Source organism: Tachysurus vachellii, chromosome 24 (assembly GCF_030014155.1).
Source record: "Tachysurus vachellii isolate PV-2020 chromosome 24, HZAU_Pvac_v1, whole genome shotgun sequence".
NCBI classification, from domain to species: Eukaryota; Metazoa; Chordata; class Actinopteri; order Siluriformes; family Bagridae; genus Tachysurus; species Tachysurus vachellii.
The window spans coordinates 14,877,898-14,905,701 of NC_083483.1; the positions used below are offsets into that span (position 1 = coordinate 14,877,898).

The window sequence follows — 27,804 nt, forward strand, 5'->3', positions numbered from 1 at the left end:
GGTGTGTGTGCGTGAGAGAGCGCCCGGTGTGTGTGCGCGTGAGAGAGCGCCCGGTGTGTGTGCGCGTGAGAGAGCGTCCGGTGTGTGTGTGTGCGCGTGAGAGAGCGTCCGGTGTGTGTGTGTGCGCGTGAGAGAGCGTCCGGTGTGTGTGTGTGCGCGTGAGAGAGCGTCCGGTGTGTGTGCGTGTGAGAGAGCGTCCGGTGTGTGCGCGCGTGAGAGAGTGTCCGGTATGTGTGCGCGTGAGAGAGTGTCCGGTGTGTGCGCACGTGAGAGAGTGTCCGGTGTGTGTGCGCGTGAGAGCGCGCCCGGTGTGTGGTATTTGCTAAGGGTGTGTGTGTGTGTGTGTGTGTGTGTGTGTGTTTCTCTCCTTCAGCCATTTTTCACATTGCCACGCTGATGCCCAACAGAGAGAGCGATAAGAGCTGCTGCAACAAGAAACGCCACATCGGGAACGACTTTGTGGTGGTGGTTTACAACGACTCGGGTGAGGAATACAAACTGGGTACCATTAAGGTGAGTGCTGTCTCTCTCTTTCTCACACACACTCACACCCTCACACACACTCCTGACACTCGAGCCTGTGATAAATAGATAGATAAATAAATAAATAAAATCATTCCGTTCTTGTTGTAATGAACGCTCTGACACTGGAGACTCATTTCTGCACTGGAAAATGAATCACACCTGATGACCAGCGAGGATCCAGAACTCAACTCCGCTACTGAACATCAAACATCTGATCTGTTAACGTGACACAGATACCGGATCAGATGTAAGTCTGATGTGTATGTGTTTGTTCCAGGGCCAGTTTAACTTTGTGGAGGTGGTCATAAAGCCTCTGGACTACGAGAGTAACCTGGTCACGCTGCAGTGTCGTAGAGGTGAGTACATCCACACACACACATCCGGCTTTAGGGAGAATAAAGGAGGCCGTAGACGACCATTTGTTCTTCTGTTCAGCAAAATGGCTCAAATTACAGCATGCGAGGACCAATTTATATACCTTTTAGTCGATTTATAAATTTTCCATATTTTTTTTTTTTTCCTTTATTCCGTGAAATGAAACATAATTATTCAGGAGCAGTCAGTTATTTATGGGGTTTGTTTAGCTCTCGGTGCTGCTTAATTTGTTCCGAGTGTGCAGAAAAAAAAAGAGAGCAGTTGTGAAAACAAGAAGTAACTGAACAAAGGCTTTTAGTTAATGTTTCATATCAGACAGCAGGAGAGGGAGGGGCGCGAGAGACAGGGGAGGGGCGCGAGAGACAGGGGAGGGGCGCGAGAGACGGGGGAGGGGCGCGAGAGACGGGGGAGGGGCGCGAGAGACGGGCGAGGGGCGCGAGAGACGGGCGAGGGGCGCGAGAGACGGGCGAGGGGCGCGAGAGACGGGCGAGGGGCGCGAGAGACGGGCGAGGGGCGCGAGAGACGGGGGAGGGACGCGAGAGACGGGGGAGGGGCGCGAGAGAGATTCAGCAACAGGGTTATGTTTAACATAAACAAATAAATTAGTGAATTAAAATAAAAAACCCACAAATTAAAAAAAATATATATTTGGAACATTCTAACAACTGGATAAATGATTATTAAAAACTTTGTGTATTAAACAAAATGTAATGAAAAAGAAACTAAAATGTTTCTGCTGCAGTAAATCAGTATCTTTGTTTTATTGTGTTTGTGTGTTAGTCTTCTGTGGTGTGATCTAGCTGCATAGATCTAGTATAGCCCCGCCCACTCCAACACGGACACAACCGGAACCTTCGGTACTGGTCCAGTGTCCAATAAACAAAGTGCAGATTCAGTTCTGCTTCTTATAACATCTGTGTGTCTGTGTCACTTCTCCATCTTCCTCCTTCTCCTCCTCTTCTTTACCCATCAGACCTGGAGGGTTTGGTGGACACCACAGTGGCGAAGATCGTATCGGACCAGAACCTTCCTCTGCTGGTGAGACAGATGGCTCTGCACGCTAACGTGAGTTCTACCTTCAGTCCAGCATTTTTAAAAGTGTTTGTTTTATAATAGAATTCCTGTTTAGTTCATTCTAACAACAGACACTTTATATCCCACACACTCGTATGTATAATTACTAATTAGTTTTCATGCTCGCCCGCCGGATCCAGTCGTTCCCGCTGTTTGCTTGATCATGGTTGCTAGGAAACTGGAAAAGTTATATGCTAAACATAAAGCTAGCTAATGACAAAAGACACAGATTAGCTCGCTAGCGCATGGCTGTCGAGTGATTTAGCGTAAGATTAGTGTTTTGACGACTCCAGACGAAGCAGACGTCAAGTCGGTCGGTTGTTTGTTTCCTTCTCACTGGTAGATGGCGTCACTGGTGCACCAGTACAGAGCGAATCCGTCTGACGCCTACGCTTCGAAATGGCTGGCGAGACTCCGGCACATCAAGAGGATCAGAATTCGGGTACGACCCTCGATTCCGCTTTCTTTAACGCATATCGAAGGTAAAGAATTTGTGCAAATCGATTCAACTGATTTCAGGCTCAAGAGGAGATCCAGTCCCGGCCCACACCCGGAATCTCGCTCACGCAGAGCCACGCCCCCATGCAGAACAAACCCTCCCACCAGCCCTCAGGCTCCGCCCCCAACACAGACTGCGGCCAGAGGAAGCGTCTGGTTTCGACGGTCGACGACTTCACCGATTTTGTTTAGGCTCGAACTTTCCACCTTTTCCCTCGAAGCCCAGACTCAGATTAGTATTATTTTTAAATCATCATTTCTAATTATGAAATTTTTACATTTCATCCACCGGGAGTAATTTGTTGTAGACGCTCCCCTGTAGGGATAACGATTTGATTTATGTAACTTTGGGGATATTTTAACGTTGAGTAAAAACAATCTGCTTGTTCTGAGCACCTGCACGTCCACACGCTCACCGTTTCACTTTGTTCTGGTGTCTCGCTGCTTCACAACTTACCGTAATCCACATTCGCAATATTTTTATCACAGTATTTGTTTTATTTTATTTTTTTTACAACACACTGTTAGGTGGTAATTTCAGCGATTTCCAGCTCTTTTCCTGCACGTTTTAGCCTTTTTCCTGCTTTCTCAAACCCACGTGGACTCAACGAGATTGATGATAAAAAACAAAAAGGTGTGAAGTTCAGAGCTTCTGCTTTGTACTGCTGTAATAACAGATGCCTGGTGTTTGTGGGTCCACAGGTTCGTATGAAGTGTGTGTGCGAACGAGTGTGCGTGTGCTCAGCATGGAGATCTCCGTGTCTTCTCCATGAACCTCAGTGTATTAAAGAGAAAGACTCTGAATAAAAGACTGAATGATGTCAGTGCTGAACTTTACTCCAGACACTAATCACCTGCACGTAGAGCTGATATTAAAAATGAAAATCAATGATAAACATTCTATTTATTTCTTTAGTGGTGTGTGTGTGTGAGAACACAAATGGGTTTGTGTTGAATAAAAATATATTGCGACACAAGGACTTTTTGTTTTATAAATATGCCGATTTGAAGAAAGACTAAGTACATAGTAAGGGTTTGCTAAAATTCATGAAGGAAGCAGATTCGCTCGCTGTCCAGATTGAGCTTATCTTCATATCATGATTTTATTTTGTATGTATGCATGTTTAAGCTCTACATCCTTTTATTTCCTTTTAATAATTACGTATTTGACCTCTTTTTAGCTCAGAAACTGAATAATCTGAGGTTAAGGGCCTTTCTCAAGGGCCCCGGTGTGGCTGATAGGTTGTCCTGGGATTCGAACTCATAACCCTCTGATCAGTAGTCCGACGTCTTAACCGATGGAGATGCTGCTTCATGGCTCCAAGGTCCTGGAGTCGATCCTGAGCTCGGGGCACTGTACGGATTTCAGCTTTCTAGAGCTGAAGGGGAACTTTGGGGAAAATTAAAGTACAGCTTCGTAGCTATATGTTTGTCAGCGTTGGACGAATTCCTGATTACATTTAAAGACCATTTTGAGGTTTCTATCAATGAATATATCCGTACTGGTTCACTAGGTCATGGACTCAAAATACCATCAGTCTAAAAATCTGTTGGAAGGAAATGCAGCAAGAAGAGAAGAGGGTTTTTATTTAATTTATTTTTTTATTAAACGCTAGTTTAAGTACTTCAGGAATCAGAGTTTTCATGTTGTGTGAAAACTCAGTAATTCAGCTGTTCAGACATCTAGGGGAAGTTCATTCCACAACCTAAAGCCAGACAGCTACAGTAAGAGCCTTGATACAGGTCTTCCTTGTACCCTGAGAGATGAGGAGATCAGTGAGGACCGTCCTCGAGCATGGTGCAGTGTGACTAGGGCTGCAAAATTCTGGGAATTTTCAAGGCTGGAAACTTTCCATGGGAATTAACAGGAATATATGGGAATAAACTGGGAATTTAAAAAAAATATGCAGAGTTGCCAATAATAAAGAACTTAAATGTAGTTAAAAAATCTTGCAGCATAATTTTGTTTAAAACAACAAGATTTAATGCAATTTAAGTTGAATTTGTTCCCTGCGTTCCTCGGTCACTCGCACACAGCACACTGCTTACTGGAGGGCCATCGAGGCCAAACCCCCAGCATTTACTTGTGTTCTTCCATAACATGCACAGTAACACTTTATTTTAGGGTCATTTAACTAGCTGCTTATTAGCATGAATATTAATAGAATATTGGCTATTTATTAGTACTTAGTAAGCTCATATTAATGCCTTATTCTGCATTACCTTATTCTACATTCTTAGTTGTACCCAATACCTAAATTTAATAACTACCTTACTAACTCTTAATAAGCAGTAAATTAGGAGTGTTACCACGTGCACAGATGCTTTCATTTTACAGCAATCAGGGAAATATGTTTATTACAATTATTAAGTTTATTATGTTTATTACAAGCATAATAAAGTTTTTTATGCTTTTGTGTTACTCAATTAAGTCAAGATGTGATTTTTAAAAGTAGTATTACCTTACATGCATGTCTGCTTATGACCAAACAAAATGTTTGTTTGTATATGATATAGTTTATATACATTTCCCTATATTCCCGTAAATTCCCATAAATTCCTGTAAAGTTTCCAATTTGGAATATATCCAAAATTCCCCAGATTAAGTTCACGTGGAAAGTTTCCGGAAATTTACCGTGTGAGGTGTGATCAGAGCTTTGAGGTCAGTGTGTGTTGCTCTAATTTTGGATTTGTAAATAGGATGTGATTACTGTAGAATCAGTCTGACCCCAAAATATGATGGTGTCCCATTTTCTACAGCGATATAATGCTAGTTCTAATGACTTTGTACACGAGAGCATGAGCTCATGACGACAAAAAAAAGTTACGATCTCCAGCAAACAACTTCTGGAGATGGAGATGACCACATGGTATGAAGAGGAAACTGCGGTTTATAGCTATAATAAGGAGGTGAGGAACTGACTCGTTTTAACAGATGTCCCACAGCATTAAATGCAACCATAGACGGATAAAAAGCTCGACACACGTCGTAAACGAATTAAAAGTCGTATTTACTGACAAAAAGCTACCGTTTGAGACATAAAACACGCTCGGTTTACTCTGTTAACATTTTTTTTACATCCAGAGAAAGGATTTAAAAATAATAAAGGACCAAGTTGAGCTGTCAATCTCTTTATTTGACTTTGTCAAGTGCAAAAGCATTTTAGCCGAAGTGCTACAGACAGGATACAACTGCATGATACAATAAAAACAAAAACAGCCACAAGTGTTGCCATGAGCAAAATTCATTTAACACACACACACACACACACACGTACAAAAATGACTTTGGCACTTCAAACATGTAAATGGAAACCATTTTTAATCTTAAATATTTACTACTCCAAACTATAAAGCACCAGATAATTTTACTACCTTTAAGAAGATGAAGCTGTAAAAAAAATTAAAAAAATAATATACAGTATATTTCATCAGAGTGACTTGGCCCATGAAACCAAAGTGGAGGGGAAATAAAAGCATTACTGTAATCCATCAGGTAAAAAGAAAACATCAGTGCAGGTTTTAGGTGATTTTTTTAAATTTATTTTATTTATTTATTTATTTAAAAAAAAAAGAAAATAAGGATGGAGGTTTCTTTAATCAGTATTTACATCAGGGCATATTATTATGTACAAACACACTGTCCAGAGACCAGAAGGAAGAGAAAAGCATGAAATAAGTGGCATCTAATTTTAAACTGTCCAAAAAAAGAAAACAAAAGCACTTACGGCTTTAAGAATTTCAGCCAAAAAACTTTTTATAATAATCCTCCACATGCCCAATAGGAGACAAACAAGAACATCAAAAAAATAAAAATAAATAAAAAATAAAAAAAAACTGAGCATTATACTGGTTTGGGTTGTTTAAAGGTTCCCTGAGCATCACCATGGTAAACAACAGGTTTCTGGGTAAATTTTAGAACGTTCTAGAAAACACAGCAAGAACAACAAGCAGACCTGCTTCCTGATGTAAAATAACTTGGACGGTTTACGGGGATGGGGGATGGGGGGTGGGGGTTACGGTGTTACGGCGTAGCATCAAAGACCTTCGATTTGAAATAAAGTGCTATGTTTAAAAGTACTTTTAGGTTTTTGGCTACGTTTTTTCTTTATTTAATCAAAATAAATCTCTGGACACTTAAATGAGAAGCAAGCATGTCACTACGTAGGTTAATGTTGTTGAAGCGATCTTATTGGATATCGTACCAAGCTTATTTACTTAAAAAAAAAAAACATGCTCACATTCAAGATGCAAATCACGTACGTACATCAATACAAAGTGCTTTTTAAATAAAATTAAAAACAATGTTCAAAAGCATTCGATAAAACAGCAACGAACAAAAAGCACATCGGTAACAAATACGATTAATAACACGTTAGCGTGTCTCTTGTGTGTTCTCGCTATTTACACTGTGAAGGACGTTGAAAGTTTTTTATCCTCTTTTATTCCGTCTTATTCTCATCTTTCTCTTTTTCTTGTATTTGCACTTCTTCTAAAAACCCAAAACAATCTTCAGTCTTTCGTTCCTTTCCACTCTGTATGTTTTATATTCGCTTGTATTCTTTCTCATGCTCAATTTTTCATCTTTCCTTTAGAGTTCCTTCCGATTGCTCGTTCTATTTAAAATCGAGCTTTTTTGTTTTTAATAGCAAGGTTTGCTAGTATACTATCAGCCTCACAACGTGTATAGACGTACGCTTGAGTTCAAGAAAGAAAAATCTGATTTAATACCGTTTGCCTGTGACTGACTTGCATGGTGTATAATAAAGGAGGTGCATTAATGCATACGTACCTGCAAGCATAGCTCTATGTGCTTAATGCTGATATGTTAGTATGTGCATGTGTGTGTAGCTTCCTTCTTTGATACATCAAAAATTATAACTCGAACATTACTTATACAAAACATTATTTATATATAATACAAGGCACCAAACATAACTCGAAAACTTACTACGTGTCCGCCATTTTGCGACAGACTTGCACTACATCGCTCCCTGCGAGTTTGTTTCTATGACAGCACAAGCGGTGCTCTTGTCAAATCAGCCCTTCATGACCACCGGGGCCATGGGCTGGTTGAGGTCATTCAAGGCGAAGGAAGGGTGGGGACTTCTGAGGCAAAATCTAAAAGGCAACCAGCACCTTAAAGCTCTAATGCATGCTAAATCTGTTCCATTTTGACTTGGCCAAACTGCACTGCCCTGGGAAAAATTAAAAGTTGACACATTTCAAATTCTCTTCTTACCCCATTTAAGCTGCTCTTTTTTTCTGCTTTTTTTTTTTTTTTTTGAGGGACTGGCAACAAAACCTGCTGTCACAGAGTCCCTCTCTTTCCATAACGGATAACCATCGACCCCTAAATTATAGAATAGCCACCATTTATTCTCTCTTTACCTGACATCAATCGAAGTCTTCTTTCAAAAAGACCAGCGAGTGGAAACCTCTGGTCATTAAGGTTTGGAATGTCCTGAGATAGGCCTGTCTATGTTGGGATGGATTTTGTTTTTCAGAGGTGGGGGTTTGTGCTTACGTTTGCGTGTGGGCATTGTGGTGGTGTGCGCTGGATGTTGGAAAAGGCTGGATGGGAGGTCTTCGGTATAACTTGGTGGGTTCCACTCAAGGGCTCGGGGGATCGGGACTGGGCTTGTTATAGCAGAACTTGGGGCTGTAGAAGGGTCAGTGGATGGGGCAGTGATAGGAGTGGGGGTCTGTGTTTGAGAAAGAACTGGTTTGCTGGCACAGCCAACAGTCTCAGCATCTCTTGAAATGATTGGATTAACCTTCTTCCGGCTTGAGGCAGTCTTATGAGAACTTTTGGCAGTCTTGTGGGACGTTTCTTCCACCAAACCTGCACTTACATCCACCACATTTGCACTTGCTTCTATCTTAACAACACTTTCCTCTACCTTGATGGGACTTGAATCCACCTTGGGAGGATTTGTTTCTGTCTTACTGACTTGTGCTTCCACTTTTCTAGATGGTTCTGTTTTTTGAACACTTGACCCCTTTGGTAACAAGTCCTCTGTGTGGTGTGTGCTGTTCGCTTTCTTGCGAGTTCCTCTGTCAGTTTTGTGAGTACTTTTCTTACTCTTGGAAAGAGTCTTGTCCAAGTTTACATCCTGCTCTACCTTGATGGGACAATTCTCTCCTGAGTGGGACGGCCTGTGTGACCCATTGTGGCTCCTCTGTCCCGCAGAGTCCTGACCACCACTGCAGCCTACTCCACGGCTTCTTTTCTGACCCTTTCTCTGAACTTTTTCCATCCGGCATTCAGTGTGATACAATTCCTCTGTGGCCTGGTTGACCCTGTCCAGCTGCAGCAGCAATGCGTCGAAGGCCGGCAAAACCCTTCGAAGTGTGGCCTCAGTTTCTGCTCGTTCTCTCCAGGGTTGACCACCTGATACCACCCCCAAGCTTAATGTCAGACCTAACCCAAGGCCTGGAGTCTCAGCTATGCTGCAAGGGCTGCTGGACATAGGATGCCAAGAAGCCTCTGAACCACAGTCGACACTGTCAGGAGACGGGGGAGCTTCAGGGCCATCAAGAGGAGGGAGACAAAGGGATTTGCAGTCACTGGTAGATGAAGATCGGGATGGTGGGAGTTCCATACCTTCAAAACGCACCTTGTGACGGAACTACATTGAAGAAGGAACAAACAAAGAACAAAGCTAAGATATATTAGATTGTCCGTACTGCTGAGCTCAAACTCTGGGTTCAGTACAATTAAACAAGTCCCAAACTGAACGAACACCCACACACACACACACATATATATATAACCATGAACCCACCTCCTTAGTACGGCTCAGGCCCATCCACATCTTGAGGCGCCGTAGGAAGAGTTCCACCATCTCATAATCCTGGAGGTCTACTGCGGGCCGGTAGAGCTCTGCCCGAACTCTACGATAGTTCCTTAGTAACACAGAGGTCACCAGCCACAGCAGGACAAGCCGCAGAGCCGCAAAGCTGACATGAAACACGTAGCAGGAAGTGGAGCAAGGATAGGGCCCTTGATCTGCTCTCCATGACCATAGACCACGCCCCCCCGAGCCTAGCAATGACAGGCAAGCGGACCTGACTGTCCCATATCCCTGAACAATGGAGTGAAAAAGCTGGGAAAAGTAAGAAAAAGAGATATTTTATGTCAATACTCATACAGAGACACATTCTAATGTCAATCGAATGACAGCAGAATGGAAAAAATACAAACGGCATCGCCAGGATGAGTGGGTGAGAGTACTTAAGTAATTGGTTGAAACATTAGACGTTTTTATTTTTGGAAGACGCAAGCAGTAATTCACATCCATTAAGGCAATTTGATGAGTCAGAGTGAAAGAGACTGAATAAAAGGTGGCAATTTGGAAAGAGATTTTGCCCAATATTGACTATGTGTATTGTAATGCACACAAGAAACAACATGGTTTCTTTGACAGTGCTCAGCATAACTGAGTACACCATGACAGATTTCTCAGTAAAACCTCCATCTTGCTTTAAAATTAATACTCGCTGTGGGATTCTATACAATAACATATTTGTGGAAATCTGGTTCATTTGTTTTAAATGAGATTAGTCGGGACCAAAGGCAAAATTTGAACACTTTTATCAAAATAAGTTAAGATCATTGTGCGAAAATAAGTACACCCCAATGATTTTGTTAGGAGAAAGCATAAATAATAATAAATTTGTAATTAACAGGAAGTTACCAGAAGATGAGTCGAATCAATCAACACACAGGTGGCCACAGAATCATTGGCAACTAAGAGTGGTATTTAAGAGAGAATTTCCACTCCCATATAATGCTGGCAAAGGGCAGCAGACGTAAAGAAATTTCACAAAACAATTTTCCCCGCAAGTCAACACCTCATCAGGAGCGTTTTGTGATGAGAGAAGTTGAAGAAAATCGCTGTGCAAGTTCTGCACAGTTGACTAAATGATTAGAAGGTCAAACTGGAGTGAGTGTCTCCTGTAACACCATACGCATGGCTGTCACCCACAAAGGAAGCCACTGCTGAAGCCCATACACAAAAAAAGCTTGTCTAGAATTTGCCAAGGCTCGTGTTGACCAAAGTGAAGAATACTGGGACTCTATACTTTGGAGTGATATGACAAAGGTTACTGTTTTTGGCTCTGATGGGTTCCAAACTGTATGGTGTCACAAGGGAGAGGAGTACAAAGAAAAATGCATTGTACCAGTGAAGCATGGGGGTGGCAGTGTTCTAGTGTGGGGTTTGCACGAGTGCTGCAGGTGTCAGGGCATTGCATTTCATAGATGGCATCATGAATTCACAGACATACTGTGAAACACTGAAAGAGAAGATGCTACCATCACTCAGTGCCCTAGGTCCCTGGGCACTCTTTTAACATGATAATGACACTAAACATACATCAAAGATCACTGGTTCATTTCTGAAGCGGAACAGGGTAAAAGTGATTCAGTGGTCAAGCATGTCACCAGACCCCACCCCAATAGAACACTTGTGGGTCATTCTGAAAGGACAAGTCATCATCATGAAAGGACAACATCATTCTCCATCCAGCATTCAGGATCTGAAAGAGTCCGTACTTCAAGAATAGAAAAAGATCGATGTAGCTGTATGTTGTCAACTTCATTCAATGTCTAGAAGAATTGGTGCTGTTCTTCAAAATCAAGGAGCCCAAACAAAAAATTAGATTTAGTTAAATTTGTTGTAGGATGTAATCATTTTTGCAACACCTCATTTGAATTAAATGTATTATTTTAAAGATGTTAGGTGACAACACTGTTATGTTAATAAAACGTTTAATAAAACTGTTTTTGTAAAGAGCAAATTTCTCTCATATTCACTGAGAATTTGATAAAAATCTTTATTTTCTAGGGGGTGTGTTCATTTATGCTGAGCAATGTAAATTCATTCATTTTCTACCGCTTATCTGAACTACCTCGGGTCACGGGGAGCCTCAGGCGTCATTGGGCATCAAGGCAGGATACACCCTGGAAGGAGTGCCAACCCATCACAGGGCACACACACACACTCTCATTCACTCACACAATCACACACTACAGACAATTTTCCAGAGATGCCAATCAACCTACCATGTATGTCTTTGGACCGGGGGAGGAGACCGGAGTACCCGGAGGAAACCCCCGAGGCACGGGGAGAACATGCAAACTCCACACACAAGGTGGAGGCAGGAATCGAACCCCCAACCCTGGAGGTGTGAGGCGAACGTGCTAACCACTAAGCCACCGTGCCCCCTAGCAATGTAAATACAAAATATATTTACGTCATGTGTTCTTTTCCAAACACACTAAAAGCCCACCCACTTAGGGCACTTTCATATGCAATTTCCAAAAGATGTAAGTTAAATAATAACTTTCTTAATAGCACATGCGAGTAAAGATGAGTTCCGTTATATTTCCATAGTGAATGGTATAATTCCCATGTTTTGGATGTGTATGTACAGTATATACTATTTGTCTATTGATATCGGTGCATGTGTGTGTGTGTGTTCATGCTCACAAGGTATCCTGTGTGTGAGTAAGCCATCAGCAGCAACAGCAAAGCCAGTGCAACGCTAACGATCTCCCACACCGATCTCCTCAGAGTCCTGCCAAACACGGCCCATTCCCTCAAAAACCGTAGCTGATGAGCAGCCTGTATAAAAGGGTACAAAGGAACAGGAGACACAAAATTCAATTAAAGGTACCTCCGTAGTATCCGAAATATCCGATCTTTTATAGATCAGTGTGCAGTGTAGTGCATTTCCTACCTTCAGTACTACCAGGAAGAGCAGCAGGGCATTGAGCTGGATCAGAACCTGGCTTTGTTGTCCCAGGGGAAAGAAGTTAATAAACGATTCACGCTGATGAAGTAGCGAAGCCCAGAGGTTCGAGGCAAGAGCAGAGCGACTGAAGTGGAGGGCGGAGACACAAGCCGCCAGCAGAAGAGTGACCACGCCCACCAGATTCCACACTTGCAGGATGTAGCCCCACCCCTGCCTGAGGGTTGACACGCCCTCTCGCACAGAGAAGTAAATAATCAAGATCATCAGGATGAGCTAAGAAATGGAAAGAAATGGAGGAAATGAACATTTGTGTGAAGGAGATTGTAATAGGCTGAGTGGCAGTGATCGATGGTTACTATAACAACAGGAGGGAACTTTGTGACTGTTACTTTGAGGAACAATGATAAAGGATGATAGAAGATGTGGTAGCGATGTGGTCGCCTAGTGGTTAAGGTGTTGGCTACCAATCGGAAGGTTGTGAGTTCGATTCCTACATCCACCAAGCTGCCACTGCTGGGCCCCTGAGCAAGGCCCTTAACCCTCAGTTGCTCAGTTGTATAAAAATGAGATAAAATGTAAGTCGCTCTGGATAAGGACGTCTGCTAAATGCTGTAAATGTATGATTGTGACTGGATGAAAGCCAGAAAATGATGGCAAGAGAGATGGCAATTAACAGTAAAGTTAAGGAACCTAAGGACAGACAACAATTGACTGTTAGATACAGTAAGGAAAGCAGGGGACATGGAGATTTCTCCTGGAGATGGACAGTTAGTACTTGGAACCAAAGTTTGGTGGGATTTAATGGTTATCTTGAGGGAGGCAGACATTGATACTGTAGGTTACCTTAGAGAAGATGGGAGAAAGCAATCGGTGTTTATGGTAAGGAATTAAAAAACAGGAGCAAATGCCAGACTTATTAGTAGTTACAGTATTTCTCATCAGTAATGTTGCTTTCATTTGTTTATTTGTGTCTGCGACAGCATATATTTAGCATATATTTAGCCAAGTGTGCATAATCAAGTACAGCAAATGTTCAGCTTGTCCAGTCCATCAGCTGCAGAATGTTTAGCAATTAGCAGTAATTTTACATGGGATTTATTTTAGTTTGTTCTCTGATGGAGAAGATTTCAGCATTAGAGGTGTACATCCAGAAACTAGCGAGTCCCCCTAACTCTGACATTAGAGCTCTGTCACTGATGGACCCTCAAAGAATGGCAGGAGAAGCCGACTGTGGAAGAAAGGAAAGGAAGTGTTTGATGGTTACCGTGAGGAACATGGGGAGGTCCATGCCACGTTGGAGGGTCTGAAGGCTGCAGGTCTTGAGGTTAATGCTGGAATGCGTGCGTTCTGAGACCGGGAACTCCAAGAGGAAGGAGAAGATGGCCAGCAGGTCTGTGTTTGTGTTATACAGGGAGAACTCCACGAACAGAGCCCTGGTCCTGAAACACACACAGTTACACTGCAAACCCAAATCTTTCTGTTCTCTGATTACTGCAATAAATTTTATGTTGAGATTTAGATCGCTGTTTCTGTTTATATGACATTTGTGTTTAATGTGTTTGCTTATACTGTATACATTAATGGCTCCTAAGGAAGTTTGCGCTCAATGCAAACACCGTTCTTCCTTGAGTGAAAGTATTGCCACCTCTGGTTGTGTATATATTTAAATACTTACAGCGGATCCAGCCACTGGTGTTTATGGAGTTGTTCTAGAAGGGCTCTGGATTCTTCCATCTTCCTACTTAGCTCCTGTACAAACCCACCACTGTTGTACACAGACACCTGACCCCACTGCCACACTCTACACACATATAAGACAAAAACATTAGCGTAGGTACACACCAGAGTTGAAGACCCTCTGCATGTCAGCGCTCTTACCCGCTGCTCTGAGACACACTGTGGGTCCAGTTGATTGACAGTCCAGAACCTGACTCCACCCATCCTGCTGGTCCACACCCAAACCAGGAAGCTGCTGGAAAATAGCCACTTGGAGGGCAGGCTGAAGGAGACAGGAGAGAAAGAGAATTAGATAGGTTATGTAATGTCACTTGTAACTGGATACACACACAAACACAGTTTCTGTTTATCTATTCAGAAGCAAAACTCATTTCTGGCTCCTATTTCTCACAGCTGAGGCTGATAATATTCATCTTATTTACTTCTGCCTCACACACACACACACACACACACACACACACACACACACACCCATAAAGACACAATAGGATTTTCAGCTCCCTGTGTGTACACTCTCATGTGAGAACACACACATGAATGCAAATACAATATGTGATTTTCATTCCTATTACAATGATTGGGTTATTTATGATTTACTCTTTCCAGACATTTCTGTGTGTTTGTTTTATTTTATTTTATTTTTATATAGTTATACCTTACAGCTCTGACATTGTTGGGACATTTTCTGGTCCCCTTGAGCAAAACAGCTTAATTCTATAACTCACTCACTCATTCATCTTCTACCGCTTATCCGAACTACCTCGGGTCACGGGGAGCCTGTGTCTATCTCAGGCGTCATGGGGCATCAAGGCAGGATACACCCTGGACGGAGTGCCAACCCATCACAGGGCACACACACACACACACACTCTCATTCACTCACGCAATCACACACTACGGACAATTTCCCAGAGATGCCAATCAACCTACCATGCATGTCTTTGGACCGGGGGAGGAAACCGGAGTACCCGGAGGAAACCCCTGAGGCACGGGGAGAACATGCAAACTCCACACACACAAGGTGGAGGCGGGAATCGAACCCCCAACCCTGGAGGTGTGAGGCGAACGTGCTAACCACTAAGCCACCGTGCCCTCCTAATTCTAGAACCTGTAGGTTTTATTTAAAGAACTTAAAGGTTTCCACTTTATTTGGGTGTAGCATAATATTAGCTAACTAATCTAGCATGATATTCGTTAATGAAACGTCCTCACAAGGACAGTATAGTATGTGTGTGGTGTTAGCCAGGGAATAAAACCGTTATCATGCTGGATTTAACAAAAGACTCCAGTTAAACACATGAACTTATCACTGTGAGTGATGAATTAAAATAAAAATACATTACAATATTTATAAATTAAACTCTCGCTCACCTGGTTGGGATCTCTGCTGTCGGAGGCGGGGCTTCCCCAGCAACAGGCTACCCGTACCCTCCATAAGGGCGGAGCCATCTAGCAACCGTGGCAACAGGAAATCAGACAGCCATGGCCAAACGTCCTCTCGTCTAGACACAATGATAGGGATGATAGCGAGGTCAGTTGGAAGAGTCTGCGTTCCATAAATAGTCTGCAGTGTTTTTTTTTATAGAATCAAAGAAACTTTTACATCCCTTCAGTCTTCTTATAGCTTATCATTTTAATATATCCTTTCTTTATATGCACACAAACATCACGATCGGGTTTAAGCCAATGTGAAACAGGAAGTCTCAATTTAAACCAAGAGTCGCCAGTTAACGGAGTTCCCGAGTACGCACCCAACTAGGTGTTTGTTGTAGTGTGTCAGTGTGTGTTACTGCGTGTGTGTGTCTGTGTGTAAATACCTGCTGATGTTGCTGAAGTGCTGTGTGTGTAGATGGTTCTTCAGCTGAGTGTGCAGTCTCAATTGGTAAGCGTCTTTGGTCGAGTCGGCGTAGTTCAGCAGCAGGACCACGAGCAGAAAAAGCATGTAAAGGAGGAAACCCTACACACACACACACACACACACACACACACACACACACACCCACCCCATCACTTAGCCCAACATACTGTGCATCAATACTTACTCGTTCAACACTAACACTACTACATTACCGAATGCATATTTAATCAGATATATAATGCTTAAAGCGGCAGTATTTCAGTTTTGCGATGAAATGTTAATGAGTAGCGTTAATGAGTGCTTAATTATTTTATTTTGTGTTTTAACTATAATTTTTAAGTATATTGGATTCATTTCACCACATGAATTACGTTTACTGTCGAGTTTTGTCAACATTTTAACATATAGTTTTTTAATAACGTCGTTATTAAAGACAATAAAAATACTAATTAGTAATATTTTGTAAATCTGTTTTGTGTGTGTGTGTGTGTGTGTGTGTGTGTGTGTGTGTGCACCTTGAGCATGCGGTGTAGCAGGCGAACTTTGCGTGCCTCCTCTCGAGCCTGTGACAGCGCAAAGCCTTGAGGAGGTCGAACTCTTGGCACACGCTGGATCATTCGCTCCATTCGGGGACAATCTACCAACACATCACCCTCCTCTGGCCTCAGACGGGACACCAGCAGGCCGAAATATACACCTTCTACCAGCACCTACACACACATACTGTTTACAATCTGTTCCGTGTATTCACTGTTCAGCCACCGACTGAAATATAGACGTGTGTATGTTTGTGTGTGTAAGTGCGTGCTTGAGACCTTTAGAGGCTCCAAAATGCAGAACGACATCAGAAAGCTGACGATACAGGAAATGAGCCACATCAGAGCCATGTCTTTGTTCAAGCTCCGCCCTAGCCATATTGACACGCAACTGGATAAGATTAACCCCGCCCAACTCCCCCAGAGAGCAACCAATCCAAATAGAGGGGGAAGCGGCCTCGGCTTGCACACGTCCGTCACTACCGAGAGAGAGAGAGAGGAAATTAGCAGAGAATGTAATATATATGAGCTTTATATTTTAAAATATGCAAATGATTTCTGACCTTGTAGTTCAGCGTACTGTATTTTACATAAAACTGTTTATTCAATGAACATTAAATAAGTAGCGTGCGTGTGTGTGTGTGTGTGTGTGTGTGTGTGTGTGCGTGCGTGAGTGTGTGTGTGTGCATATCTACCTGTACGTGAGGTGAATGCAGTTTTAGGTGGATCTCTGCGTATGGCTGCAGGAACAGGTTCACTCATCTTCTGTAGCAGAATCACCTCTGTCTTATCCCCAAATATACTGGAGCTGCAATACACACACACACACACACACACACACACACACAGGTGACATGATGAGATAAGAGATGAGGTGATTAGTGGTGAAATGTTACAGCTCATGAGAGAAGAATAACACTCACAGGTCGCCCATGTCACTGTTGGTCTGTGAGAGCAGCTGTCCGTCAGCAAGGATCCGCTTCAGGAGATCCTCATCTGTCAATCACACCCGAGACCCAATCAGGAACATGGACAGGAGCACAGATACTGTATAGTCCTCCAAATATCACATACTTTTACAGTCTTATATACATTCTGATAATGGCGGACAGATTTATTTGGCTAATGTGTTGCTGGAGGGATAAACATTCTCCAGTCATATAAGGTAAGATAGAAAAGTCATCTTAAAATAAAATCACTGAAATTGATTCGCTTTAATACCAAAGGTCAGAACTCATAGAAAAGCAGGAATGGGAGAAAAAGAAGAAAGGGATGCAGAAAAGGTTGGACAACTGATTGGAAGGTTGTGTCAGTTTGAATCCTAGGTCTACCAAGCTGCCAATGCTGGGCCCCTAAGCAGGGACCTTGAAAGAACTGCTCAGTCGTATATTATTAGATCAAATGTAAGTCACTCTGGATAAAGGCATCTCAAGAACGTGCAAAGAAAACAGGAACACTTTCAGAAACTCAGGAGCTCTTCCACAAACCATTAGAGGAACAAATTCTTCTCAAGAACTCTTTTAGAAATAGAAGAACATTTTCAGGAACCCTTTCAGGAACTATGTTATAGAAACTGAAGGAACATTTTCAGGAACCCTTTCAGGAACTATGTTATAGAAACTGAAGGAACACTTTCAGGAACCCTTTCAGGAACTATGTTATAGAAACTGAAGGAACACTTTCAGGAACCCTTTCAGGAACTATGTTATAGAAACTGAAGGAACATTTTCAGGAACCCTTTCAGGAACTATGTTATAGAAACTGAAGGAACATTTTCAGGAACCACTTTAGAAGCTCAGCAAAGCTTTTTGAAGAACCTTTCCAGAACATAGTTACCCTTTCCTCTTTCAGGAACCCTTTCAAAAAATTTTTTTTGACAGTCTAGGAAACCTTTTAGAAATACACAGATAATTTCGGGAACTCAAGAACCCTTTGGGATCTTAGAACGCTATTCAGGAACTCTTTCAAGAACACTGGAAGATGGCAGCACTTAATAAGATCCCCTTTAGAACCTCAAAAATCTTTTCAAGACCTCAGAAACTGTTTCAGCAACTCAGTCTGCTAAGGATACTTTTATATACCCTGAGCTTCAGCTGCAACACCAGTTTTATTGAAAAAGAAGTTGCATAATCGTTGACATCATCATCTCAGCAGACCTAAAGTAAATGAGCTGGATATCTACGTGCCGGAGTACCTGAAGATGTGAAGTATTTATTCCTGTAGTCATGTCCTAACACCGTCTCGTCGTCCTCTGGGTTAAAGGTCATGTCCACACCCAGGTGTCTGCTACCCTGACCTCGCTTTAGACGAGGAGGAAGTCCCACCCCCATCTCAATCGATGGCTCGCTCGTCACTTCCGGCCAATCAGCATCCGGAACGCTCCACCTTCGGCAAAAGAGAAAAAAACAAGTGAAAAGTTAGAGCAAGTTCTCTCCTGTACTGTTTTTTTTTTTGTTTCTTACCCTAATCTCTGCCAGTGTGCTCATTCTCTCTTTATCACACACACACACACACACACACACACACACAAATCAAACACCAATCAGACATAATGAGGCACTCATTCTATCACATAATGACCTGATTCATGACATTGATGATGATGATGTGTCTGAATACCTCTTTCATCCAGCACTAAAATATGCCAGTCATTACGACTGTTACCATGGAAACAAGCGGCTCACCTTTTCGAGGAAGGCGTGGGGAGGTCGATGTTGGTTTCCTCTGAGTACGTCTGGAGAAGAAACAGAGTGAATGTAGTGGTAAGTCACAGCAGTGGCACAACAAACCTGACTCACCTCTCATCATATCACATCTATGAACTTTTATACACTGTAATGTTCCTTCTGCTCACAAAGGGCTCAGAACTGCACTGAAACCCAGACACCATTTCCTCCATCTGCTCTCGTGAATGTTGATGATTTGAAGCAACACAAGACAGGCTCATGAATATATTTAAAGAGAGGTGGAGTGTGAAGTTCACAAACTTTAACAGATTGGCTGAATCCTGATGTTTGATCTGATAAATAAAGCATTAAAAATGTATACAATACAATTTAAAGAGGCCACACCTCCTTTACTAAGAATAACAAACCCAAAGGGCACGCCTACTTTACTAAAAACAAACCCAAAGGGCACGCCTACTTTACTAAGAATAACAAACCCAAAGGGCACGCCTACTTTACTAAAAACAAACCCAAAGGGCACGCCTACTTTACTAAGAATAACAAACCCAAAGGGCACGCCTACTTTACTAAAAACAAACCCAAAGGGCACGCCTACTTTACTAAGAATAACAAACCCAGAGGCCACGCCTACTTTACTAAAAATAACAAACCCAAAGGGCACGCCTACTTTACTAAGAATAACAAACCCAGAGGCCACGCCTCCTTTACTAAGAATAACAAACCCAAAGGGCATGCCTACTTTACTAAGAATAACAAACCCAAAGGGCACGCCTACTTTACTAAGAATAACAAACCCAGAGACCACGCCTCCATTACTAAGAATAACAAACCCAGAGGGCATGCCGCCTTTACTAAGAATAACAAACCCAGAAGCCACGCCTCTATTGTATATTGTGTGACTGATGTCTGTCGTTGTACATAATACTGACACACACATAGGCCACACCTCCTTCACTAAGACTGACACAGACAAAGGCCATGTTCCTTCACTACGACTAACACAAACAGAGGTCACGCATTAACTGAGACTAATACAGAGGCCACACCTCCTTTGCCGAGACTGACACGCACAGAGGCCACACCTCCTTTGCCGAGACTGACACACACAGAGGCCGCACCTCCTTTACTGAGACTGACACACACATAGGCCACACCTCCTTTACTGAGACTGACACATACATAGGCCACACCTCCTTTACTGAGACTGACACACACATAGGCCACACCTCCTTTACTGAGACTGACACACACAGAGGCCACACCTCCTTTACTGAGACTGACACACACAGAGGCCACACCTCCTTTACTGAGACTGACACACACAGAGGCCACACCTCCTTCACTAAGACTGACACACACAGAGGCCACACCTCCTTTACTGAGACTGACACACACAGAGGCCACACCTCCTTCACTAAGACTGACACACACAGAGGCCACACCTTCTTTACTGAGACAGACACACACATAGGCCACACCTCCTTTCCTGAGACAGACACAGACATAGGCCACACCTCCTTTCCTGAGACAGACACAGACATAGGCCACACCTCCTTTACTGAGACTGACACACACAGAGGCCACACCTTCTTTACTGAGACTGACACACACAGAGGCCACACCTCCTTCACTAAGACTGACACACACAGAGGCCACACCTCCTTTCCTGAGACAGACACAGACATAGGCCACACCTCCTTTACTGAGACTGACACACACAGAGGCCACACCTTCTTTACTGAGACTGACACACACAGAGGCAACACCTTCCTCAGTAGCATGACAGTTGCATGCAGAGGCCACGCCTCCTTTCATCTTACCTCTGTGATTCCGTTGAAAATGAGGAAGGAGCTTCCGGTGAGGGAGTTATCTAAGAAGTCATCAATTTCTAGAGACTCCTGGTCTACCTGAGGAGGGAGCTGTTCCACTAAGACCTGACACACACACACACACACACACACAATTTTAGGCCCAATATGCCTCTTCTATTATATAATATATCTAACAGAGATAAAGATTCACCTTGCTGCGGCTGAGTCTGAAGAGGCAGAAGATGAGCAGGTAAATAGGATACACCACTAGACAGCTGATCACACCCACTCCCACAACCTCTGCGTTCAGTGACACCTGCTCTGATATGGGAACAAAGCTGGAAAACACATACACACACACACAAACACACAGTTATTACTGCTGTATATTCACTTATATCAACTTATTTACATGTTATAAACACTAATACAGTATGTCTGTGCACTAATAATACAATGTGTGTGTGTGTGTGTGAGCGAGCGAGAAGGGCGTGGCCGTACCTGTCGCCATAGGTGACTGTGGCGTACCAGACGGTGTTGGCGAGAATGATGAGGTGGAGCAGCATGGAGCAGCACGTCGCCCTCTGCAGCCGGGTGAAGGGACTGCGTTGGGGTCTTTCCCATAACGACAGCCACATGTGACTATCACACACCGCCCTCTGGAGCTCCCACTTGAGGAGGCGGGGCCAGCATCTAAGCTCCACCTCCTCTGTAACGGCAGAAGGTTAAGGAAGGTGAAAAACAATGAACTGAGAACGATTAGCATCAATTATGCAAATTACATCTTTATTCATAATATCCACAAACTTGACGTTCGCCAGGTTGATATGCAAAATGGCCGAAAAAAAATCATTTGGAAAAAAAAAAAAAAAGCTCCCGGTTTTACCTGAAGGCTCCGCCTCTATCTCCACCCTGCCGTCTGTCTTCTCGTTGTCCACAGAGAGCCACTCCTCCACCAGGAAGAAGTACGAGCTTCCTGTCTGCAAGTCCTTCACCAGCACATACTGCAGCAACCAGGCTGGAGAGAGTCCTGAGAGAACGAGTGAGAGAATGTAAGTACATACATGACATAAGTAAGAAACAGTCTAATCTATACAGACGGAGTCAGATTCGTACCTTTGTTGTCGTGCCACACTCGGATTTTGAGCAGGTTTCCGAGGCTGGAGTCGGTGGCGATGTGGAAAATGTCCAGACTGTTGCGTGTAAAAGCTCCGACTCTGTCCAGGTGACGGTGTCCACTGCGGCTCTCACTGCCAAAGAGACTGATACCGACGTGGGCCGTGGTGCCTGAAACAGAGCTCTTATTACTTTTAGAGAACACAGAGCAGATCCACGAGGACTGCGCGAGAAGAACCCACACAAGTAGCAGTACGACATGACCTCCCAGCCCCGTCCCCTCACCTGCTCCTCGCATCCAGCCGGTCTTCACCTGGATCTCGTACTTGCAGAGTCCGTCTTTCCCACACAGCGGAACCACAGAGGCTCGTCTCAGGTCCAACTGGTCCAGTTTCCTGAGCACGGCCGCGGCTACGGCGTAGCACAGCAAACACACCACACACACCAAAAGCACCACCAGACTGCGGCTGATCGGTGGATCCTGAAAACGACACACAGAAACATACAGTTACATGATTAAGGTTCATATTTAAGATCTAATGATTCGTTCAACAAAAACAAATGGATAATAATAATAATAATAATAATAATAATAATAATAATAATAATCACAATAATAATAATCATAATCATCATAATAATAATAATAAAGAAAAAAAAAATAATAATAATAATGTCAAAAACAAATTAAATAATTTTAATTTTTCCCCAATGATATTACTTGACATTCTGTGGTCGATGTGATAATTTAAATATTCATTAGACAGTCATTAATATTCATATGCCACTTGCTCTCAGGGTCACTCACATGCACGGTGAAGCTGATGGCATGCTGTGGTACTAACAGACTGGCACCGAAGACAGTGAGATGGCGTGTGCTGCACACTGCCTGCCCCGCGCTGGTCTCCGGCAGGGGCATCATCCCGTCTGTACGCCACATGTGCCCCAGCTCACTGAAGTACTGACAGAGCACCATGAACACGCCCACTTCCACACGGATCCGAACCGGCCAATCAGGAGTGCAGCCTGCCGACACGTTGATGAAGTGATCCTGCGTGGTGTCGTACAGGCTGCAGAGACGTGACATAGCGATTACAAGCAGACACACCGGTGGACACGAGCAGCATCGTGTCATAGGTTTAGGTTTATGATTTACAAACAAACTTACAAAAGTGTTGTAATTGTTCGTGACAGTAAACAGAGAGAAATGGGAGAGAGAGAGAGAGAGAGAGAGAGAGAGAGAGAGAGAGAGAGAGAGAGAGAGAGAGAGAGAGAGAGAGAGAGAGAGACAGACAGAGAGAGAGAGAGAGAGAGAGAGAGAGAGAGAGAGAGAGAGAGAGAGAGAGAGAGAGAGAGAGAGAGAGAGAGAGAGAGAGAGAGAGAGATAGGTAGTGAAAGAGAGAGGGAGGGTGAGAGGGAGGGGTAAAAGAGAGAGAGGACAGAAAGACAGATAGAAGAAGAGAGAAAGAACACTCCATTTAAACCCATTCTTACATAGGAGACAGGAAGAAGGTGTAGAGCTGGTGGTCGAGGTCCTGCCCCTGCACCATGCTGAGGGTGATGCGCTTCCTTTCTGTGCTGCTGTACTCATTAGGCTTATCAGAGGTGTGCAGGTAAGCCATGATTGACAGGTCTAACTCTTGTGCATCTGGAGAACCTGGAAGTAAAGATCACACATACACACACACACACACACACACACACACACACACCAAATTTGAAAGGAACTAATCCTCAAGAGCAGAAAACAGAACACTTAGAAACATAATTTAGAGAAAACTGCACCTCTATTTATTAACACACACACACAGAACTCCTGCATGGTAATTCGTTTAAACAGGCTCAAAAGCTAAAGTGGAAACTTTTCCAAATAAACCGTTTGTTTACTCAGTTGTCTGCTGTTACAGGAAAATAACAAACAACGGGGTGTCGTGATGAAGCAGAGTTACAGAGTTCTAACCCTGAAGTGAACCATTTTCAGATAACAGCACACGATTTACAGCACAAAGGAGTTTTAGATTCACTCTTTCTAGTTACATGTAATGTAGTGTTACTTCCACAACATATTTGTTTACATTATAGCAGCTATGTACTATAGTCATAGAGAGAAAGAATGAACTTCTGCCCCCTGTTGTCCAGGGTGTTTGATTACCTTCCAGTATGGTAAAGTTCAGCTGGATGTAGACTCCTGCTTTCCGGTTGTTGTTCCCTGTGCTGACTTTAACGATCACCGAGCCACACCGGCTCACGTTTACTGCCCCGGCCGGATCCAGCCTGACCCCTGTGCTGTTTCCGTCCAGTCCCACTGTGGTGCCATTGTTCAGCGCGACTCTGATGGCCTGGCTCTCGTCTAAGTCGGCGATGGGGATCTGGGAGCCGTTGACGGTGCGGAACTCCATGGATGCTACCTCAGTGGACACGGTGTAGTTGGGGACGTAGTTAAAAGGGAACGGATTGGGCTCCACCTGGAAGAGCACCTGCACAATGCCCTCACTGGCCTCGCTGGTGCTCAGGCTGGTCCCAAGGCTGGAGTTGAAGGCCCTGGGGATGGAGAAGCGGCCGCACTCAGGGGCGTCGCTTGAGCCATAGCACAGCAGGCTGAGCGGGTCGGCGCGTTTCCCTGCCGCCGCTATCTCGGCTCCTCGCAGGATCAGCGGCTCCTCGTTTAGTACACGAGACAACATCAGAATGCGCATAAGCTCCGAGGATAGTGTGTAGGCTTTGGCGGCCACGCGCAGGGGGTGCGGCTGATCTGGCAGATGTGGCGTACCGCGATCCTCCGACTCCTCCATTGACACCGACGCTGCCTCACTCACCTGCTGGATCAGATCCCCTGCAGAACAACATTTACACTATTTCACTTCCTTACTTTATTAAAAGATAGTCCTTCTTTTTTTTTGTCCACCTGCTAAATCCCACCTTCAGCCAGTTGCACCTTCGAACCCCAGCTCAGTTTGTGATTCTGAAATGCTATAAAGCTCACTAATTCAAGCCCGCAGACAAAAACACATTTTACAAAACCAGCTGCTGCTATTAGTTACAAACCATTGGACGCTGGTTAGAACCTATAATCAGCCATATGTGCTAATTTTCACCTCAGAGGTGTATGTGTGAGTGCGAGAGGCGGCACAGTCACTCATGCACTCACACTCGCACCTACTTAACAAATGAACTGCATGTTAAAGCGAAGGCAAATTACAACAGCTGTTCCTGTGTCGGAAGACCGCACGTGATACCGTGTTAATGACACTCGCAAAACGCACCGTCGTGTAGAAACGAAAGCAGACGGTGTGTTTAATGAGAGGAAGGTTTTGGTTTTGTGTAAACTCACCCATGATGTTAAGGATGTTGTCTGCGATCTCTGTGGGAGTCACCGTGCCCTGCTTGGTGTCCGTCTGGAGAATCTCCAGCATGGACTCCAGTTTATTCAGTGTGCTGTTCTGACACTCCTCACACACGAATTCCCGGCTCACGGCCTACACACACACACACACACACACACAGCTATAAGTATTCAAAGGACCTCACTTTTCTTTATTTCGTAGTCAGTCTAGTTTCATCCCTTTCAGAATTTTTTTTAACTGAGATGTATGATTCTGATCATCCGTTAATTGTTTTTTCCCTTCTGTCTCACTGTGTGTGTGTGAGTGAGTGTGTGTGTGTGTTTGTGAGTGTGTCTCACCGTGCACTGGGCGAGAGCAGCTGAGGTCTGTTGTATGTCACTAACGGTGTTGAGGTCCAGTGATGTCAAAGCTCGGGTGATGTTTCCTCGAATGCTCACCCTGTACTGCCTTTCCTGCTTCGACACACTGCTTCCATACTGCACAGCCTGCTCGTACTGCACACACACACACAAACACACACACACACATTTACCAAAGGACAGATACAACAAATAGAGTATACACAAACACACCAAGCAAACTAAACTCATGATGAATAATGGTATCACTTAAGCCACGTTCACACTGCAAGTCTTAATGCTCAATTCAGGTATTTTGCTCAGATCTGATTTTTTTTGTTTGGCTGTTCACATTACCTTTTAAAATGTGGCCTATATCAGATACCAGTGTGAACTGTTTGCTGTTTCGAACTGATCCGCATGCGCAAACGAACAATAACAATGACGTCACACGCAGCATGCCGTTGCGCTAAAGTTGGCGAGGTTATGGAGAAAGTAAGCATTGTCGCTTTTCTTTCTAAATGTTTGTGTAACGGCAGCACAGAGACGCAGTGTTTTGAAAATTTTCGGATGTCGAGGGCAACTTTTGATTATTTGATCCATTTTGTAGGCGTAGTCACGTTTGTGTGCGAACTCGCCGGCGCATAATTGTGACGAATGTCGATGTAGATTGACGTAAAAGTCGCATCAAATCCACCTTGGTTGTTCACACTGCGGTCACATTGAAAAAAATCAGATTTGGAACTGATTCAGGACCACATATGGAAGTGGTCTGAATCTGATTAGAAAACATCAGATCTGGGCTAGATTTGAGTGTTCACACTAGAAGTCTGACCTGGTCACTTGACCCCACAAAAATCAGATTTGGGCCACTTTTACCTGCAGTGTGAACGTGGCCAAAAGTCCTTCTATGAAAGAGAAGATATCTGTATTAAGTATATCACCCCTAGTGGTCAAAGGCAAAAACAGAAATAATGATGAAACAAATTCAAGTCCTAAGTGTCTATTTTCATATGAGCTTCATATTAACGGCACTGTGGACTACGACATGACAAAGACACTCAAAATTGAACATGGACACATCAAAACATTTTCTGGTCTCTGTGAAAAAGAGTTAATATACGGATATATGGAAGGATGGACAGATAATTGAAAGAGTCTGACCCCATTGAGCACGGTGATGAAGGCAAGGGAGAGCTCGCGGACACGCTGGGAGTCTCCCTGTTTCAGGAGCTCGTTCAGAGTGGTGTCAGTCATGATACTCAACCAGTGAGCTAGACTGCTGAATCCAGCAGGAACCTGTGGCAACATCACCGTCATGGTCCTAATACACAAAACACACACACACAGCTATAAGTAATCAGAGGACCTCAGTTTTCTTTATTTCCTAGTTAGTCTAGTTTCATCCTTTTCAGCGCCTCTTTTCAGATTCGAACCCACAACCTTAGGGTTAGAAGATCTGGACATCTTGTCATGTGCCAGATCTCTGGTTAGTTTATCAGTGTCCGTTTTAGGCTTTAATTTTTCAGACGTCGTTTTCTGACCCAGAAATTAGCTTTGCCACCTGGCAGAGACTCCCGAGCACAGGGGTTGTTGTTGTTTTTTTTTTGGGCAGATAATTTGAAATGAAAATACATCGATATGATAGTTTAATAAGGTCAAATAGTTTAATTACCAATTAATAAGGTCATAGACACTGATGAATATAGTACAGCAAGTTCAGGGGGTATACGAAGGATTTCAGACTCAATGGGTAGGAGATCAAGACCAAGGATGTTGTAGAAAATAAACACAATTCGTGTATAAAAATCATTCATTCATTCATTTTCTACCGCTTATCTGAACAACCTCGGGTCACGGGTAGCCTGTGCCTATCTCAGGCGTCATCGGGCATCAAGGCAGGATACACCCTGGACGGAGTGCCAACCCATCACAGGGCACACACACACACTTTTATTCACTCACGCAATCACACACTACGGACAATTTTCCAGAGATGCCAATCAACCTACCATGCATGTCTTTGGACCGGGGGAGGAAACCGGAGTACCCGGAGGAAACCCCCGAGGCACGGGGAGAACATGCATACTCCACACACACAAGGTGGAGGGGGGAATCGAACCCCCAACCCTGGAGGTGTGAG

General features: G+C 43.7%; 2 protein-coding genes across 3 annotated transcripts in view; one reads left to right on the forward strand and one right to left on the reverse strand.

Annotated features, from left to right (window-relative positions):
* The window catches only part of tsc2 (TSC complex subunit 2), a 36,031-nt gene extending 32,663 nt beyond the window's left edge, over positions 1-3,368 (forward strand). For both annotated transcript variants that reach the window (XM_060860165.1, XM_060860166.1), the window contains 5 exons: positions 374-513; positions 803-881; positions 1,874-1,965; positions 2,318-2,416; positions 2,494-3,368. In XM_060860165.1, the coding sequence (XP_060716148.1) occupies positions 374-513; positions 803-881; positions 1,874-1,965; positions 2,318-2,416; positions 2,494-2,664 (581 nt within the window). In that variant the 3' untranslated portion in view covers positions 2,665-3,368. The remainder of the gene's footprint in view (positions 1-373; positions 514-802; positions 882-1,873; positions 1,966-2,317; positions 2,417-2,493) is intronic.
* Positions 3,369-5,588: 2,220 nt separating this feature from the next.
* Positions 5,589-27,804, reverse strand: part of pkd1a (polycystic kidney disease 1a) — a 68,599-nt gene continuing 46,383 nt past the window's right edge. The window contains exons 21-47 of the mRNA XM_060860937.1: positions 26,826-26,985; positions 25,662-25,817; positions 25,311-25,455; positions 24,132-24,812; positions 23,474-23,636; positions 22,788-23,049; positions 22,265-22,460; positions 21,980-22,150; positions 21,750-21,893; positions 21,365-21,572; positions 21,075-21,201; positions 20,873-20,986; positions 19,050-19,099; positions 18,560-18,750; positions 17,289-17,361; positions 17,061-17,173; positions 16,645-16,844; positions 16,345-16,539; positions 15,789-15,928; positions 15,343-15,473; positions 14,113-14,233; positions 13,910-14,035; positions 13,499-13,673; positions 12,220-12,507; positions 11,970-12,104; positions 9,261-9,581; positions 5,589-9,104 (exon numbers count right to left, since the gene is read on the reverse strand). Of these exons, the coding sequence (XP_060716920.1) occupies positions 7,920-9,104; positions 9,261-9,581; positions 11,970-12,104; positions 12,220-12,507; positions 13,499-13,673; positions 13,910-14,035; positions 14,113-14,233; positions 15,343-15,473; positions 15,789-15,928; positions 16,345-16,539; positions 16,645-16,844; positions 17,061-17,173; positions 17,289-17,361; positions 18,560-18,750; positions 19,050-19,099; positions 20,873-20,986; positions 21,075-21,201; positions 21,365-21,572; positions 21,750-21,893; positions 21,980-22,150; positions 22,265-22,460; positions 22,788-23,049; positions 23,474-23,636; positions 24,132-24,812; positions 25,311-25,455; positions 25,662-25,817; positions 26,826-26,985 (5,971 nt within the window). The 3' untranslated portion in view covers positions 5,589-7,919. The remainder of the gene's footprint in view (positions 9,105-9,260; positions 9,582-11,969; positions 12,105-12,219; positions 12,508-13,498; positions 13,674-13,909; positions 14,036-14,112; positions 14,234-15,342; positions 15,474-15,788; positions 15,929-16,344; positions 16,540-16,644; positions 16,845-17,060; positions 17,174-17,288; positions 17,362-18,559; positions 18,751-19,049; positions 19,100-20,872; positions 20,987-21,074; positions 21,202-21,364; positions 21,573-21,749; positions 21,894-21,979; positions 22,151-22,264; positions 22,461-22,787; positions 23,050-23,473; positions 23,637-24,131; positions 24,813-25,310; positions 25,456-25,661; positions 25,818-26,825; positions 26,986-27,804) is intronic.